The sequence below is a fragment of the Podarcis raffonei genome, chromosome 3, assembly GCF_027172205.1.
Source record: "Podarcis raffonei isolate rPodRaf1 chromosome 3, rPodRaf1.pri, whole genome shotgun sequence".
In the NCBI taxonomy this organism is placed as follows: Eukaryota; Metazoa; Chordata; class Lepidosauria; order Squamata; family Lacertidae; genus Podarcis; species Podarcis raffonei.
In genome coordinates, this window is record NC_070604.1 from 35,199,997 (window position 1) to 35,217,046 (window position 17,050).

Consider the following 17,050-nt stretch of genomic DNA (forward strand, 5'->3'; position numbering starts at 1 on the left):
TTTTCTTTGCACTGACACAGAATTTATGGCGAAAGCTCTGTTGTTAAGACTTTAGGGAATGGAGAAATGAAGATGTGGAACTAATGATGATTTTGTAGCATGCTTTGCTAAGATGCAAACATTCAAAGCACTGCATAAAATGAGTCTTGTTTCAGATACAAAAATAGGCAACCCACTCTTTCGTTGTGCGTTGACCAGCCACCCATTTTCACAACTAGCTCCAGAATGGTAGTTGCTGTTCCTACTGGAAGCCACTGGTGCCATGAGTGCAAGCAATCACATGAGAACTGGGAATGAATTCAGAACTGAGTTTTGTCATGCCCCTGCCAGGAAATACTAAACCCAGCCCCCACCCTAAATTTCTGCATATATGCCATTATCAAACTCCTTCTCATCATGGTAATGACAGTTCAGCAGTCAGCAAGACCAACAATCATATCTCTGGAACTGGTTGGGGAAATGGGTTTTTAATCTCAATTCCTGCTGAGATACATGAATTTAAGGGCAGATAATCTGTTCCCAAATATGTCATTGTACAGTAACGTATTAGGCAATGACAATGGAATGCTTACAATTATACATGAAAGCAAACATCTACTTAAAACAGAAAGTACAAATAATCATAAGGTATCTGATTAATAAAGACACCAGTACAGTTTGTACACCGCAAACCATTTTTAAACATCTGTGACATCAGAACACAGCTGCAAGGTTTAGAATGTAGTTCTGCTATTACTTAAGAATCTTGATATTTTATTTTCATCTTACTAAGTCCTTTAAAACAAATCCAGTTTCTACATTCAATTACAATGGAAGTAGCAAGTCACATGGGGGTTAACAGAAGGCATACATGGATTTGATGGTTGTTAGTTCCTGACCCATAAATAAAAGAAATATTATAAAATTGTTATTATTACCATTATCTTTATAATTATCATCATCATCATCATCATCATCGTAAAACAACAAATGATTGCACCATCCATATTCATGGTTCTTTAAAGAGTGGAAGAAGCAAGAAATATGTGGAGAAGAAGTCCTGACCTAAAGAGTTGACACTGAGGCACAACTAGATACAAAGGTGAGGAGGGCCTTGATCAGATCTCCTGTAGTGTATGCTCCTACGATAAGTGTAGCTAGAAAGTGGAATTCAGATCAGAGCTGGGGAAGGAAGCCACACAGTACATATCTATTTTGCCCCACAAGGCAATCAGCAGTTCTGGGAGAGTGACTCTGATCAGAAAACAGCAGCTAAGGAAAAGGGTTAACCCAGGGGTAGTTAATGGTATGTCCTCTCCATTGGTCATGCTAGCTGGAGCTGGGAGTTATAGTGTAGTTGGACTACATCTGAAGAGCATCACTTCGCTACCACTAGGTTAATCCCTTTCCACCACAGCCCAGTCCAAGCTGGGCCCTCTCTATGGCTCATTTCACCCTTTTAAAGGGCTCAGTTTACCCTTAAAAGAACAAACAAACGGTGCATCCATCATGGATGAACAGCTGCCTTGACTCATCTTGTTCCTTTTTGGCAATGCTGGAGAGAATTGCAGTCATGGATTTATTTCTGTTAAGTGTGCAAAGTGCCAGCACCTTTAGGAACAGCACTGTTTCTGACTTGTTTAAAGGATTTTTAAAAATTATAATAAATATTCAGAGAACCTTCTGAAATCTTATGCATTGCAGTGGGTACATTACACGTCAGGGGTCTGGATCCAAAGGCAAATTTCAAGTCACAGAAGACTCTTTCCATGAATGGAACAGAACCTTTGGATCCTACCCAGGATCTTCTCTTTTCAAAACATAGAAAGAGAGCAGACTTCAAGTGCTAGGGCTTAAATTTCATCTCGCATCAAGCCTGAAACACAGCTATGTCATATAGTTTATTTTAAAATCCCAGAGGGCAGTCTCTGCATTGCCAGGGATAGCTGCAGCACATTATGTGGGGAATATTTTGAATGTCTCTGAAACAGCCCCAAGTATCCTTTGCCAGCAACTTTTGAAGCATAGGGAAAGAGCAAGAGGGGTGGGCGTGAAAGGTTCTGAGGAGTATTGCAAAAACAACTTTGTGGTAGAGTAGCTACACACAACCTCCCTGCAAAGAGAGAGTACGTGGAGGGAGAGAAAGATTTTTCAGTAACACAACTGGATGGGAAACCCAGGAGCCTCTGGGTGCTGTTGGACTCCAACTCTCATCAGCCCCAGCCTGCATGGCCAATAGTCAGGAATGATAGGAGCTGTGGTCTAACAACATCAGGAGAGGCACAGGTTCCTCATCCCTGATTCAGTCATTCCACTGGCAGGGTCAGAAAAGGTCAAGCCCTGCAGTTGCTTTCTGCTGATGCATGATACTACAAAAGCATGGAAAGCTAGACTAAAACAAAACCATGACAAGGTAAGTAGGCGCACAACCCTACCACAAGCACAGGTAGATTCTGCTTAGGATGAGGAACATTGTGTTGTGTTGATGAGAGCTTGCTCCCATCTCAGCCTTTTCAGTTTCTGAACCAACCGAAGGCGATAGTTTCTGACCATACCAGTGGTTTCCACACTCAATCAAGTAATCAGTCCCTCTTGGGCCTCTCCACTCACAATGGCCGAGCCATATTATTTATTTAGTATTATTATTTATTGAATTTATATACTGCCCTATAACCTGGAGGTCTCAGGGCGGTTCACAGAACAATATCAAAATATAAAACCACAACAAATATAGTAAATATAAAAACAACAATCCAATAACCCCCCATAGTCATCAGTTCACCGCAAAGACTGTTGCAAAGTCTTGGGGAAGGTCAGCCAGCAAAAGTTTCATATTCTTAACCACTAGTCTAGACTTGGGAATTGCCAGATGCGATGATTACAAAGTCTGCCTTGGCAGTGAGCTTCATTTCCTCACTTCTCATGCAAACGCATTTCTCTTTCATACCAAACCTGGGTGTCCTTCTGCTGTACACAATGGTTCCTTGTTCAGATCTACTGAGTAGCATTAATTAAATTATATCTGCCCTTTAATTTGTCAGAAATAAAACAAACAAAAAATTCAGATCCATACACCAATTTCTTCTCTAAGACTACCAGGGTTCTGATTTTTAACAGACAACTCACAGACCATCAATAATCCTGTACACATAATGGGGCAGCAGGCACATCCATACATCTCCCACTGAGTGGAAGGATATATGTAAATCCTAGAAAAAGGCCCATTTCTGAAACCCTGGAGAGCTCCTGGCAGTCAGTGGAGAGAAAGTAGGGGTGGGGAACTGGATCCAACTGTTGGGTCAGTATATCACCCCCATCCCGTCAATCACATGATGTCACAATGATGTCAGGTGACTCAGTTTTGCTCACACATGGGCAAAGGGCTCTATAGATGCCACCAAGCCGCTAACTGATAGTGTCTGCAAACCTCCTTTCAGCCCAGTTGCATCTTTACCTGACAACAGCTATACAACTGGTGGGCAAGGCTTGACTAAAATGGCCTCCTGAGTCAAATGGGGAGGTCTGGTGGGCCTAATTACACCCAAGAGCCAGAGATGCCCCACCCCTGAGCTAGAGGGAGTGATGGCCTGCCTGATGGTATGGCAGCTTCCTATACATTGAAGTACTAAAATAAGTGAGGCCAACATACCACTACAGCACATCATACTCCTTAAAGGAAAAAGAGGTTAATGACTCTGCAGAAAGGCATTAATATTTACCTTCACAGAGTTTCTGCTTTATGACTTCTCTTATTCTGGATATTGCAATATAATCTTCAACATAGAACACATATGTTGACGAGGGCTTGTTGGCAATGGCTCTTAATTCATCCTCTTCAGTTTCTGACCCAACTCCAATGGCAAACAGAGTGATCTTGTTTTTTCTTGCTTCAGCTGCCACTTCTTTGACATCATCTTGTGACTTTCCGTCAGTAAGTACCACTGCAATTTTTGTAAGGAACCTTGCGGATTTGGCAAATAGGTGATCGATTGCAAACTGAATGGCTTTCCCTGTTCTTGTATTTCCACCCAAGTACTGTATGTATTCCATTCCTCTGACGAGGTTTTCATTTGAGTCATGAGACCCAAGTGGGATTTCAAGCACAGGATAATCACTGTACTGAACTACTCCAACTTGAATGAACTTTGGTCCAATGTCAAAGTTACTTGTAATATTGACAAGCCACCTTTTGACTATTTCAAAGTTTTCTGGGCCAACACTCCAGGAGCCATCCAATATGAACACTAGATCTGTTGGGGCAGTTCGACAACCTTAAAAATTGAGAGAGAGGAGAGAGAGAAAAAAACAGAAATCAAATTCAGTAATCTTTATTGAATGTAATCGCAGTGTTCTATCTTCAAGGGTCAAAGGCATGATATTTTTGCAAACATTTATGCCATGATTGGGTGGGATCAAAACAAAGGTAATTGAAGTTAGGTTCCACTTAAATCAGTGGGGGAAAGTTATACATGACTTAAGCTCCACTGATTTCAGTGGGTACTGAATTCAACTAATCAGCAGAGAAATCCTAAATAGGGGGAGCTGTCATAAATTACGTTGTCTTAAAATAAACTGGTGAAGTATGCTAGATCCAAACTCTGTTCAGGAGCCCCAGGGAGAGGTAAACACCAGATGAGCTGGCTCCAGCCCAGCAGAGAGAAAAGGAGTCAGCAAAACACAGAGACAGCTCAGCCAGCATTACTATGGGAACTGCAGCCACCTTTTTGGTGCACAGAGGAGAGTCCACAAGTGCCCTTAGCAGGTGTATACGGACTGCGATAATGCTCAAAGACAGCTCATGGGAAGCAGCTCAAAAGTGCAAGTGTAGACAAGCAGATAAACAGGGGACAGAGTGCACGTGGCATCCCTATAGACACTCACTACAGCAGCCAGACAGCAGGCACTGCATGCCACACACCGGAAGGCACACTCACCACACCGACTGCAGGAACAGCGCAACACAGCACAACCAGATAGACAAACACATGTGAAGCACACCCTGCACCCAACATCGCACCACTGACAATCAAACAGCCGCACAGGCTGCTGCCACAAGCCACACACCCCTAAAGAATGACACACACAGGGAGATGCCAAAGGACAGTTCACTGAAAGCACCCTATGAGATGCTCAGGGCTAAAGACCAGAAATGGCAGGGAATACATGCACTCTACTCCTAAAGCCCCAGAAGACGCCCTTGAGGCAGCTGTAGTGTGGAAAACCCTGGGCAGAGGCAACAAGTGCCTCCCCCACAGCCCCAATGCAGTTAACATGCACAGGATTGTGCTGCATTTCTCACCAAAATTAACAGGCCTTACGTATTTCATGACTACAAAAGGTTCAGCTGGGTTTAAGGAAAACCAGCTTTCTTTGAGCTGGAGCCTGTGATTCCTGTTTGTGGTCTCATCACCTGAGTATTATGAGCTTTTCCGAAAGATGTGCATTGAGCTAATATTTTCCCATTTCCATCTAGTGATTTTCCAATGGATTTGGGCTCCAAAATTTTTTTGCAATGATTTTGGCAGGGAATAGGAAAGAAACAGTAGCCTAAAAACAGATGATAGAGCCACTTGCAAGTTTCTGTGTCGATAGGTATTTTCTGCTTGCAAGCCATGCCTCAGGTGGTTGGATTTTGTGTGTGCGTGTTTTACTAGACTTTCGTTGCTTTTTAATTGTTGGTATATAATGAGCGCCGCAACCCCAGAGTCGGTCACGACTGGACCTAATGGTCAGGGGTCCCTTTACCTTTACCTTTATATAATTTGTCAGATACATTTACAATTTTCTGAAGTGGTATATATTGCTGGGCTATTACATTGAGAAACGAGAACTTTCAAACAGATGTGGTAGTCATTTGAGTGAGGACAAAATACAGCAATACGCATTGCTTTTCCATCGTACATAGTGAGTGCTTTAAACCATTCAAAACTCTGCAGAGTGGTTTGTGGTTATCATAATGCACTGGAGAGAAACCACAAGCTCTCAGACATCATCCGTAAATGGTCACACCTAACCACATCTGGTTGTGTCTAACCACACAGTATTTAACTAAATTCAAAAGTGCACCAGATTAACACACATCCTAAAAATATCTTTCCTGTGCCTCCATTTGTCATTGTACCCACTACACTGAACACTTGGCATGAGATACTTAGTTGATTGCTTCACCTGAATTAAGTCAAAAGACATGGCCAGTGATCCAGAGCCTGGTACCTATGTGGGTTTTCTTGCTTTTCTTCTGTCCATGGAAAACACTCTTCACATGCAAAGGCATTTCCCATCTAGATGTTGAGGGTGTCTCAACAGCTGCTGGACAGCAGCCAATGTGCGGCAGAGTGGACTACAACTCCTATCAACACTGATCATTGACCATGCTGGCTGAAGCGAATGGAATATGTAGTCCAAAGTACCTGGATTTTGCTACCCCCTGCACTAAAAGTCATATTTGGAAGCCCTTCTTCAGGTACATATTGTGTATGAGGTGAAGCAAGTGACGGGGGGGGGGCTTAATTAGTGGTAGCATCTTGCTTGTGAATGTTCTCCACAGGGAGACTTGCATAGTACCCATTCTGACATCTCATTGGTGCTAAGCAAACACTTTTTTAAAAATTTCCAGGCTTCTCCATTTTTGCAATGTTTTTATCTACTATTCTTTTATTTTACTTTGGTCGTATACATCTTATTTTTTAAAAAACTTGTAATCTACTTTGGAAATATTTACATTAAAGGGTGGTCTATAGATCTTTTTAAATCAATCAACCTTTGTCTGTCTGAAGTTTAAATCTTTTGATCAACTGTAAATAAAAAAATCCTACTGTAAAGAAAAATAATCCTACAGGGAAATACAGACCTATCCCTTGAAGATAACTTACTAGTGAACCTGAATTCCACAATTTTTATTGCTGGCTTCAACCAGTTATAATGTATAAAACAGAGTACAGCTTAGCTTCAATGTACTGTTAAATAACCTCAAGCCTGCCACATCGCTTCCCCACAGCATCATTCAATATAATTTTCTCTGAGATGATTTAGAGTTCATTGAGGGTAGCTAAAATAAAAATAAAAATGGGCTGCATATTGCTCAGGGGAAGAAAAAAAAAACTTTAGCTCTGTCACAAAGCACACACACCAAGGCCATCCAAGGTCAATTCCAGACCTCAAAACAGTGCTACCTAAACACAAGAAGGACGTATAAGCATGCTTGGAGGATTTGAAGAAATACAAAAAATTATTTAGGGTGGAAAACAAAAGCGGGGGACCCAAAACAGTCCAATGAACACTGGGCATGCACATTTGCCACAGACAGCCGAGTGACATGTAAGGCAGAAAATAACTTACAGGGGAAAGAATAGATTATTGTGGAAGGGGGAACAGCTGATTGGCCAGAACACAAAACAGAATCACTGAGCACTGTAACATTTTGTTGCAGGTCCCATTTGTGATACATATATTTTAGAACACCTGCTTGGTGCACTTGCTCTTTACATTTTAGATGTACACTCCTTTTAAATAAAAGGTTAAGTTACACATAAAACAACATAAAGACTTGATTCAGGTGCCATAGTCCTGCCATGAGCCCAAATACTCTCTCCCCTTTCCTCCTCTCTTCACACACCCATAAGCTTTCCCGGGTTGTTACAATTCAGTTTGCCATGATGTCCAGACTAAGAAACTGAGGTGTAAACACTCTCCACAAACCAGGTTTTCCAACATGAATTGCAACGTGGCTTGTTTGGAGCACACAAAGCAATTTCCTGGATCAGATGTTACTGCAAATTGTAGTTTTAAAACAAACAAACAAACAAACAAACAAACAAACAGGAAGGCTTGATTTATCCAGGTATATGAGGGAATGTGGACAGGAGAGGAGGGAGGGAAATTACATAGGCACATTGTGCATTCCCAGTCCAACAGACTGTGGTCTGTTGAACAGGGAAGATAATGTCTAAACTAGACCAAGTGTAAAAAGGACCAAGATACAACAGTACCGCAGACCCAGGGAAAGACTGTAATATTGTTCTGTGGCCAGAGAAGCTGAGGAATTGATGTAAGGACTTATTTGCACTATACATTTAAAGCTGCATCAAGCCACTTTGAACAGTCTTGGTCCTCTCCCCCCACCCCCGGCAAAGAATCATATTGCCCACACAAGAGCTACAATTTCCAGAGTGGTTTAATAATAAACTCCCTATTCCCTGGGAACTCTGGGAATTGTAGCTCTGTGAAAGGAATACTTCTCATGATTCTTTCAGGGAAGCCACAACTGTTTTAAGTAGTATGATACTGCTTTAAATATATAATGCAGATGGACCTTAGGTTTGTAAAGATCTCTGATCCAAGCTGTACAAAACCAACGTATTACCTTCCTGTGGGAGAAGTCTGAACTTGTCACTTTTGAACTGTCATGCTATGTAGCTTAAATATGGTACCTTAATATAGTCCCTAAAAGTACATTTATAAGGTATGCAAATCTATCTCCAAAGATATTATCAAGCGCATTAAAATATTTTAAATGAAACATTACAATGAAAAATTGCTTACACATTATTTTAAGGAAAGAAGGAACCTCATGGAGGAGAGAAAATGGGGACTATTAGAGAAGCCTCCACAATTTATTAAACAGCAATGGTTAGCAAATAAAGTTGATTCTTACTTGATCTTACATCACCATCTTCAGCCGATATGTAATCGCGCAGCAACAACATTAAAAATGCCTGAAGAAACTTTATGTTCTTTGCCATGTATACAGTATTTCCAGCACTTCAAATCCTAAAATAAACTGGGAAAAGAAAAGTTACTTTATTACAATTGCATTAAAATACAGATGCAACATATCTGAACTGTTTTGGCTTTCTATAGGGTCTAGCCTAACTAGTCCTACTGTGTGCATTTCATGACTTTAATGGTGTTGAGCGAAATGAATAGCACTAAAATTTCTGAGAGTTCAAAATTATTTATTTTACTTATTTATTAGATTTATATACAGCCATTCATCATAAGATCTCAGGACAGTTCACTGAATAAAATGTTGGATAAAAACAAGTAAATAAGTAAAACAAAACAGCAAAACAATAACGCCCCCCCTCCCACAGGCACATTTAAAAGGATGTAGAATATTAACCAGCCAAAAGCCTGATTGAAGAGGAACATTTTAGCCTGGTGCCTAAAAGTCTGTAGTGAAGAGTTTGGAGAGAGCATTCCACAAATGGGGAGCCACTATAGAGAGGGCCCATTCTTGTGTTGCCAACCTCCAGACTTCATGTGAAGGAGGCACATGAAGGATCTCAGAAACAGGGGTCTGGGATGGCTTACCTGGGGAGAGGCAGTCCTTCAAGCATTATAGTACTGAGCCATTTAAGGCTTTATGGGTCAACACCAGCACTTATGTAAGAAACTAAAGTGTACATCAGGGGTGGGGCAGCTGTGGCCCCTCCAGTTGTTTTTGGTCACTAACACTCATCTGCTCTAGCCAGCATGGCCAATGGTCAGGTGTGATGGGAGGTGCAACTCAACAACCTCTGGAGGCCCACAGGTTCACCATCTCTGGCCCACATGGCTTCTCTGCCACTGGGGATATAAGAGTCAGAAATTCACTACAGTGGGTTCAGTCTACTAGAGTATTGTGCTAGTGCTCCCCCGCTGAGTCTTCAGCCCTGGCAAAGTCCCAAAGTATACCCAGATGGCACACTCAAGCTGCATGGAAGAGGGGATAAAACTGCTTGCAAGGAGCAGCATGCTTATGGCTCCTCCTCCTCCTTCAAATGTTTATTATAGAAACACTGCTCTATGATGAATTCCTACTGGGTTTTCCAGAAAGGCATAACAGTCCATACAGAGACTGCTGCACAAGTGGCATGCCGGTGACCTGTTATGAAACTTCTCAAAGAGCTGCATAAAACCTGAGAACCTGCTTCAAGGATGCCAAGCTCTAGTCTGGCATTTGCAAGCATCCTCAGGGCTGCAAGTCTATGGAAACCAATAGCTATTTCCTTTGCAAAGAGCAGCCAGGGAAGTACAATGAAAAGAATGCCATTGATTTGCCATTAACATACATACAGCCATCCAGCAGATGGAAACCTCAACTTCAACAAGCCCTTGGCTTCACAAACACCAGTACAATGGTTGCCAGGGTTTTATTAGAACAGTGAGCAAAATAAAGTTTTATAGAGCACAGGGAAGGAAAATAGAAGGTGCAAATACAGTAAACAATGGTTAAGGCTCTGCTCCAACTCTCCTCTTTAATGGAGGTACACTATGCCCCTACAAATGAGGGGGGCTTTTCTGTGCTGGCACCCCAGAGTGGCACGGCTAGCACCAGCATTACAAGATTTTCAGGTGAAGCTTTTCCTGTTTGTGCGAGGATTACAGATTGGGAATATGATTTTGGGAACTATATTTGATTCTGCTTTTAGCTGCCTGGGTTGTTGTTTTTGTCATGCATATATTTTGTTATGCTTATTTGTTATGCTTATTATGTTGTGTGCATGAGTCTCATGTTTCTGTACACCTCTGTGAATTTAACAGGTATTATACAGAACAATAACATTCTAAATAAATAAAATGTGCCAAATTGGGGGGGGTGGGGGTTCAACTTGCATATTTGGGGCCAACTAAGATCCCCGGATGTACAGGCTTTGGCTCTTGTAGTATGGTTTAGTTAAAGTTTCCTGTTACGTCCAAACTGGGAAAGTGTGATTTAATCTCAGTCTTGTGCTGATTCCATAACCTAGTTTGTAAGTCAATGTTTGCAAAGCAATCCAGCCCTTACACCCTGCTCAGCTCTGCCAGTCAAACTGGCTTCCAGCCAGCCATCAAACTTGAAAGTGAATAGGAGGCCCACTAGTCAGAATGGGCGCTCCAAGGGGGAGGGTGGGGCTTCACTGTCCTGGGATCTGCAGGATCTCAAGGTGGTCCCACAGCTACAGACAGCCAACATCAGGCTCTTTCCAGTCCCAATTGCTGTGCCAAACTGGAGCTGGAGCAAGAATCAGGCCCTTCATCCTGCTCCCGCCACAGCACCACTAAGCATCCTTAACCCATTTTTGTTGTTGTTGTTCAAAAGTACGGTAATTTAAACAAAGGAAAATAGAAGTGCTAAAGCTAATGTGTGAATAAAAGAGTGCTGGGACTTAGAGCAAGATTCTCAATAAGCCATGGTCATTGTTATTTGAACCAGGCCTTAGCGTGCAATTCCACACAAACTTGCATTGTTTTACTCCCAGACTTTAATGAGATTTAAGCAGCCTAAACATACAGGATTATAGCCTTGGCCAGTGTGGGCATGCAAAGGGGACTGCATTTTGTTGTTTGTTTAACTTGCACATTTAGGCTCCAATCCTGCACATAGTCTCTGATAACAAGCCAACATATATTTATTTTGGATTTTCACTAGTAGTGTTACATTTGTATACAATTATATCAAATCCATCGTGGTCCAACTTTTTAAAAAACTTCTCTCTATGAACAACTTTTGGATATTTCACTGCTGACTTGGGACTATATGAAAGGGAATAGTAACAAAACCTACATACAATGTTTATTTCCACTCAAACCAAGTTCCTGCTATTTATGTAACAAGAGAGAACTCTAAAGAAATTATACCTGTAACATTTTAAAACATGAGGCCAGAGAAGCTTGATCAGCATTTTGTTTCTTTACTTTAAAGCAGCTGACAGGGCTGCTGCAGTTTTGAGTGGACGAGGGATACCATCCAATCTGACCCAAACCCATATCTGAGTTCACTCTCAACCCTATAAGCTGCTATTAGCAGACTGACTGAGGAAGAAGACAGGCTTGCTGGGGGTTTTTATATTATTTTTCTCTGTTGGGGAAAACAGCACTGCAGGTATGTGGGTTAGAAAGGAAAAATAGCACAGAATAAGGAGTTAAAATGCCACCTACCCCAGGGCCTATGTTCCATTTAGAAAATTATACCAAAATTTATATACTTCTAAACTAAGGAGTCATTTAGACCACTCTTCCTTTACTTTCTTCTAAATCAGACTTTCTCAACCTGTGGGTCCCCAGATGTTGATGGACCACAACTCCCATCACCCCTAGCTAGCAAGGCTCTGGGATGATGGGAGTTGGAATCCGACAACATCTGGGGACCCACAGGTTGAGAACCGCTGTTCTAAATGTTCCCAACTGCAACAACCATCATCCCTGACTATCGGCCATGCTGGCTGTGGTTGAGGAGATTTGCAATTCATAATCCATGGTCAGCACCAGTTTGTGGGAGGCTGGTTTAGACCATCTAAGGTTGCAATCTGAAGCACAGCTAATACGTTGAGTTCAATAGGACTGTTCCAAGTGAACTTGCTAATGATCGCACTGTAAGTGTGGAATGGGATTCACTAAGGGCTACAGCAGCACAGCAGCCTAACTCAGTGAAACCTATGACAACAGCATTGTGATTATCAGAACACAGTTTTGCTGATAGTTAAAAAGGGGGTGACAGTACAGAAAGGACTGTTGAGGAAATCTGCTCTTGCATTTGTTCTTACAGCCATCATGCTTTGCCCTATGATTCTAAGACATCCCTCACACGAGAAGCCTATTTAAAAATGAGCGTTCTAGATGAAGCATCTCCCAGAAGACAATACAATGGTACCTCGAGTTACATACGCTTCAGGTTACAGACTCCACTAACCCAGAAATGGTACCTCGTTTTAAGAACTTTGTTCAGGATGAGAACAGAAATCGCGTGGCAGCAGCAGCAGCAGCAGCAGCAGCGGGAGGCCCCATTAGCTAAAGTGGTGCTTCAGGTTAAGAACAGTTTCAGGTTAAGAAAGGACCTCCGGAATGAATTAAGTACGTAACCAGAGGTAGCACTGTACAGGTAGTTCTTTCTAAAGGTAGTTCTTTCTAAAGTTTGGTTATCAGACAACTAGTCAAACTTGGCTACCTACTGATACCACTACAGTAGTACCTCGGGTTAAGAACTTAATTCGTTACGGAGGTCCGCTCTTAACCTGAAACTGTTCTTAACCTGAGGTACCACTTTAGCTAATGGTGTCTGCCGTGCTGCCGCCACGCGATTTCTGTTCTCATCCTGAAGCAATGTTCTTAACCTGAGGTACTATTTCTGGGTTAGCGGAGTCTGTAACCTGAAGCATATGTAACCCGAGATACCACTGTAGTTGAAAGAATCTACCACAGAAGCTATACATTGATAATTTAAAACAAACTGATTCAGTCCTAAATAAGTGATAGGCAAATTCCCCGCAAAACAATTCTGAATTAACTTTGTATTTTATGAGCTTTCTCTGCTCATATGTTTTTGAGTTTTTGCTCTCAAGAGTCCCAGGTACAATGTTAGCAGATACATTCATGGTGCTGCATGCATCTACGTTATTGTACTGTTCCTGAGAAATTATAGTTTAGTTTCACCTGCCATCATGGGGAGCTATCTGGAAATTCGACTCCCCTCCCCCTACAAACACCCTTAAGTAAAAAGAAGGAGTTTTAGATCTGGATAGGAAGGGACCACATCAAACATTTGCAGCAAGAAGCAATCAAGATAATACACTAAAGAAGATACTCACCAAACTAAAGACTGCTTTGTCAGGTCATGGAATTCATAATGATCCACCCAAGAGGGTCATCAAGAAAAAGGCTTAATATTAAATAACTTCTATCTTTGGGGCACTTGCTCTTCTGAATGCTAACTGTGCATGCATAGATCTCATGTCACATTCCAAACTGGATAAAACTTCTGAAGGAATGCCAGTCAATTTGCAAAACACTTGACCATTATGACCTGGATAAATCCATAGACTGAACCAGCTGATTAAAATTTCAGCAACATCACTACACTAAATTGTCCTGACAGAAGCATAAACATTACAGCGAGAAGTTCCTCCAAGTATAGGACATCCAATCGCCCTCCTCCCAAATCCTGGTGCACATCTAAGTATCAGCAGAAGAAAACTATGTGGAGCTTGCAAGAACATTGAGGGTAAATCTACCCTAACACACAAACGCCCCTGAAACAAAACAGAAACCACAGAAAATCCCCCCAGTTATGAATAATGGAACTCAAAAGAGCCCACATCCATGAAACACGTAGTGAAACCAGAGTCTCTTCTTGGCTTCCACATGATGTCTAATTCACTCCTTCCAGCTTGAGCCTTTTGTATCCAACTGGTTCACGGGAGCTTTAAAAAGTATTGTACTTCAGTTCCTTAGTGTCCTTTTGCTAAATAATCTTCCCAAGTTTAATGCCGAAGCAGCATGATCTCAACCTTTTTCCAATCTTCCAAAAACATGTTAAAGGTCATTTAGATTAGCCTGTGTCCCAAGAGAAACTTAACACTTTTCTCATGTTGCACTGTGACATGAACAGCTCTCACAATCAGGCCATTACATTTGGCTTAAACACAAAAATCTAAAAATGACTGCAATAGAAAATGAAAGGAGGAAACAGATCTAGAATTATCTTATTTCTGATGTACTGCCTAGGACCTTCATACACAATGCCCAGACTTGCACCGCAGAGAGCTCACTTTGGTGCTGCTAATACAGCGAAAACAACATGGGAGGCAGCAGTTACAAGTTACAGGTCTCTGCAGCCACAGCAGGCGCTGTGATTCTCTAGCAGTTTGACTTCACTCTAAGGGGCACACTCCATTGCCTCTTGAGATAGACTGATGCCAACAACTTCGTTCACCTCATTGGACAATAAAAGCCCATGCATATTTACAGCATAAGGAACACACACACTCTTACACAGAGCACTGTCTGATTTTGGCACCCAGCACATGGGGATACATCTATTTACGGTGATGTGCAAAAAGAAAAAAAAAGAAATCAAAATAGCAATGAGTGAACAAATACTGGAACAACAGAACTCATACCAGCACCCCTTCAATTAGTACCATAGTCATAGTGTTGCTTCAGGTTTTATACAGGAGTACTGATAAGTCATAGTTTTGCATACATCTTCAGGGATAGCTGCATTCCATTGCATAAGACAAAGTGTATGGATGAGTTGGTAGTAACGTTTTGGATTGGTGGAACCATTCATTGAAATGTTGCTTTTTAAAAAAAACAACTCTTGGAGAGACAGAGCTTATTTTTGATATGATTCAATCGAGGCCACTGAACACACAGACTCCTTGTCTACAACAGAGGAAGTTCTTGTTGTGCGCTAGTGTTTGAAGCAACACAGAAGGTTTGTCCTGCTAAACGCAGTTTGTTCTGGCAAGTGATCCCGCCTGCTAAAGTCGACCCATTTTAAGATTACATTGTGCTAGAATGAAATTAGTCATTAGTCATTAAGAGGGTGGAAAGGGGACCGGCGGGGGGGGGGGGGCAAGTCTTAACCACAACATAGGAGATCCTTGACTTGATATGCTTGATTTACTGAAAAACATGTACGCTGTAGGGTGAATGAATTACGTAACATGCCAGAATTGCAAGCTCAGGATGTTGGCTGTTAACAACCAGTTAAGTCAATGGTTTTCCCTGGAAACCATGATTTCATACAGCCTATGAAAAAGAGAACATAGATGTTATTTTTCTCTCTGTCAAGGAACGTGAGATTCCACAGTGCTCTCCCTTCATAAATTAATCTAACAAAAATAAAACATGCTAATCAATGAGAGGGAATGGGCACAGATTCAAAAGAGCTGAAAATACACTTTCTTCACACTGTGGGCATTGTTTTAAGCAAGAGGCATGCTTAGAAATGGCTGCATTCAACACAAAGGCACACTAAAATTGAAGTGCATGCATTTTGTTTTGAGGAGGAAGAAGCAAAGCTCAGTGGCAGAGTATATATTTTGCATGACGAAGGTACCAAGTTCAATCCCTGGAAGCTCAAGTTGAAAAGGGAATATAAGCAGCATTAGAAAGACCCCAAACCTTAGGGAGTTGCTACAAACTGGAAAGTTGGAAGTTGCCACAGAACAGAGAAAGGAGAAGCAGAACTAAGATGGGAGGCGCATGGCAGAAAGACAGCTGGAGAAAGGAATATGGGGCTAAAACTCAATCCTGAACATTTAAGGCCACATTTCCATATAGTACATTCCTGCCATCTGATAAGGATTGGGCTAGTATCCCTAGCTAGCAGGACCAGTGGTCAGGGATGATGGGAAATGTAGTCTCAAAACATCTGGAGGGCCAAGGTTGAGGAAGCCTGACATACTAGTATAGCTAGTATGGGGGATTCAAAAGCTGTTGAGGGATAAATCTGCAAGAAACAACCAACAAATAAGAGAAGCATTAAACACCTGTCACCGTTTCTCCCCGACAAGTGACCCTCTGCTTCACTTTAGGGCTTTGAAGCCCCCTGTCTGAGTAGACCTAGTTAACACTGTGCTTTCAAATGGCTTACTCACTAAAAGGGGCCATCACTACTTTCAGCCACACTGACGGAGGCTCTCAAGAACAAAGTAAGGCTTATCACATTGCATGTTGGGTAATCCGATAGTGGGTGGCCCTGCATATGGGAACTGTGAGGATCCCATTTAAAAGTCTAGCTACTACTCCAGAGACCTAGAAGAGAGGAGTGCAGATGGGTGAGTGGCCAGCACATTAGAGCCAGGTGGCTGCATTACCCCATGGGTTTCATGCTGCCTTTGAGTAGCTGGACTCCCAAGGACAGCCTCGATGGATGCTCTGTCTGTGGAAGGAAGGGGCTGGCACAGCAGCAGTTCCTGCCTGCTGGCCCAATGCATACAGTTGGTGTCCTGAAGGTGAAGACTGCTAGTGGACCACTTGGAGTGTCTGTGCCCTCAGCTGGCCCCTCCACGGCTCTGGGCCTGTACAGAGATGCAGTGACTCCTCATGTAAATCCCTAACTTTCTACAGTGTTAGAATGACAGCTTTGTGACTGCGAATACACAATGTTCTGGAAACCTGAGAGGAACAGAGAACACTTGTCATGCCAGAAATCTGACATTACTAAAGGTGGCAAGTGCATTTTCATACACATTTTTGGAGCTCATTTAAATTCTGCTGAAAGAGGGAAAAAATGGGTGGAGTTCCTTATTAAAACCACAGGAGGCACATATATTACATTGGAATCTATGGTGCCAACTCGTACTAATTTATGTAAAAGACCAAA

General features: G+C 42.0%; 1 protein-coding gene across 1 annotated transcript in view; it reads right to left on the reverse strand.

The window, feature by feature from the left end:
• The window catches only part of COL21A1 (collagen type XXI alpha 1 chain), an 85,046-nt gene that overhangs the window by 60,266 nt on the left and 7,730 nt on the right, over positions 1-17,050 (reverse strand). The window contains exons 2-3 of the mRNA XM_053381091.1: positions 8,633-8,758; positions 3,699-4,250 (exon numbers count right to left, since the gene is read on the reverse strand). Coding sequence (XP_053237066.1) covers positions 3,699-4,250; positions 8,633-8,720 — 640 coding nt within the window. The 5' untranslated portion in view covers positions 8,721-8,758. The remainder of the gene's footprint in view (positions 1-3,698; positions 4,251-8,632; positions 8,759-17,050) is intronic.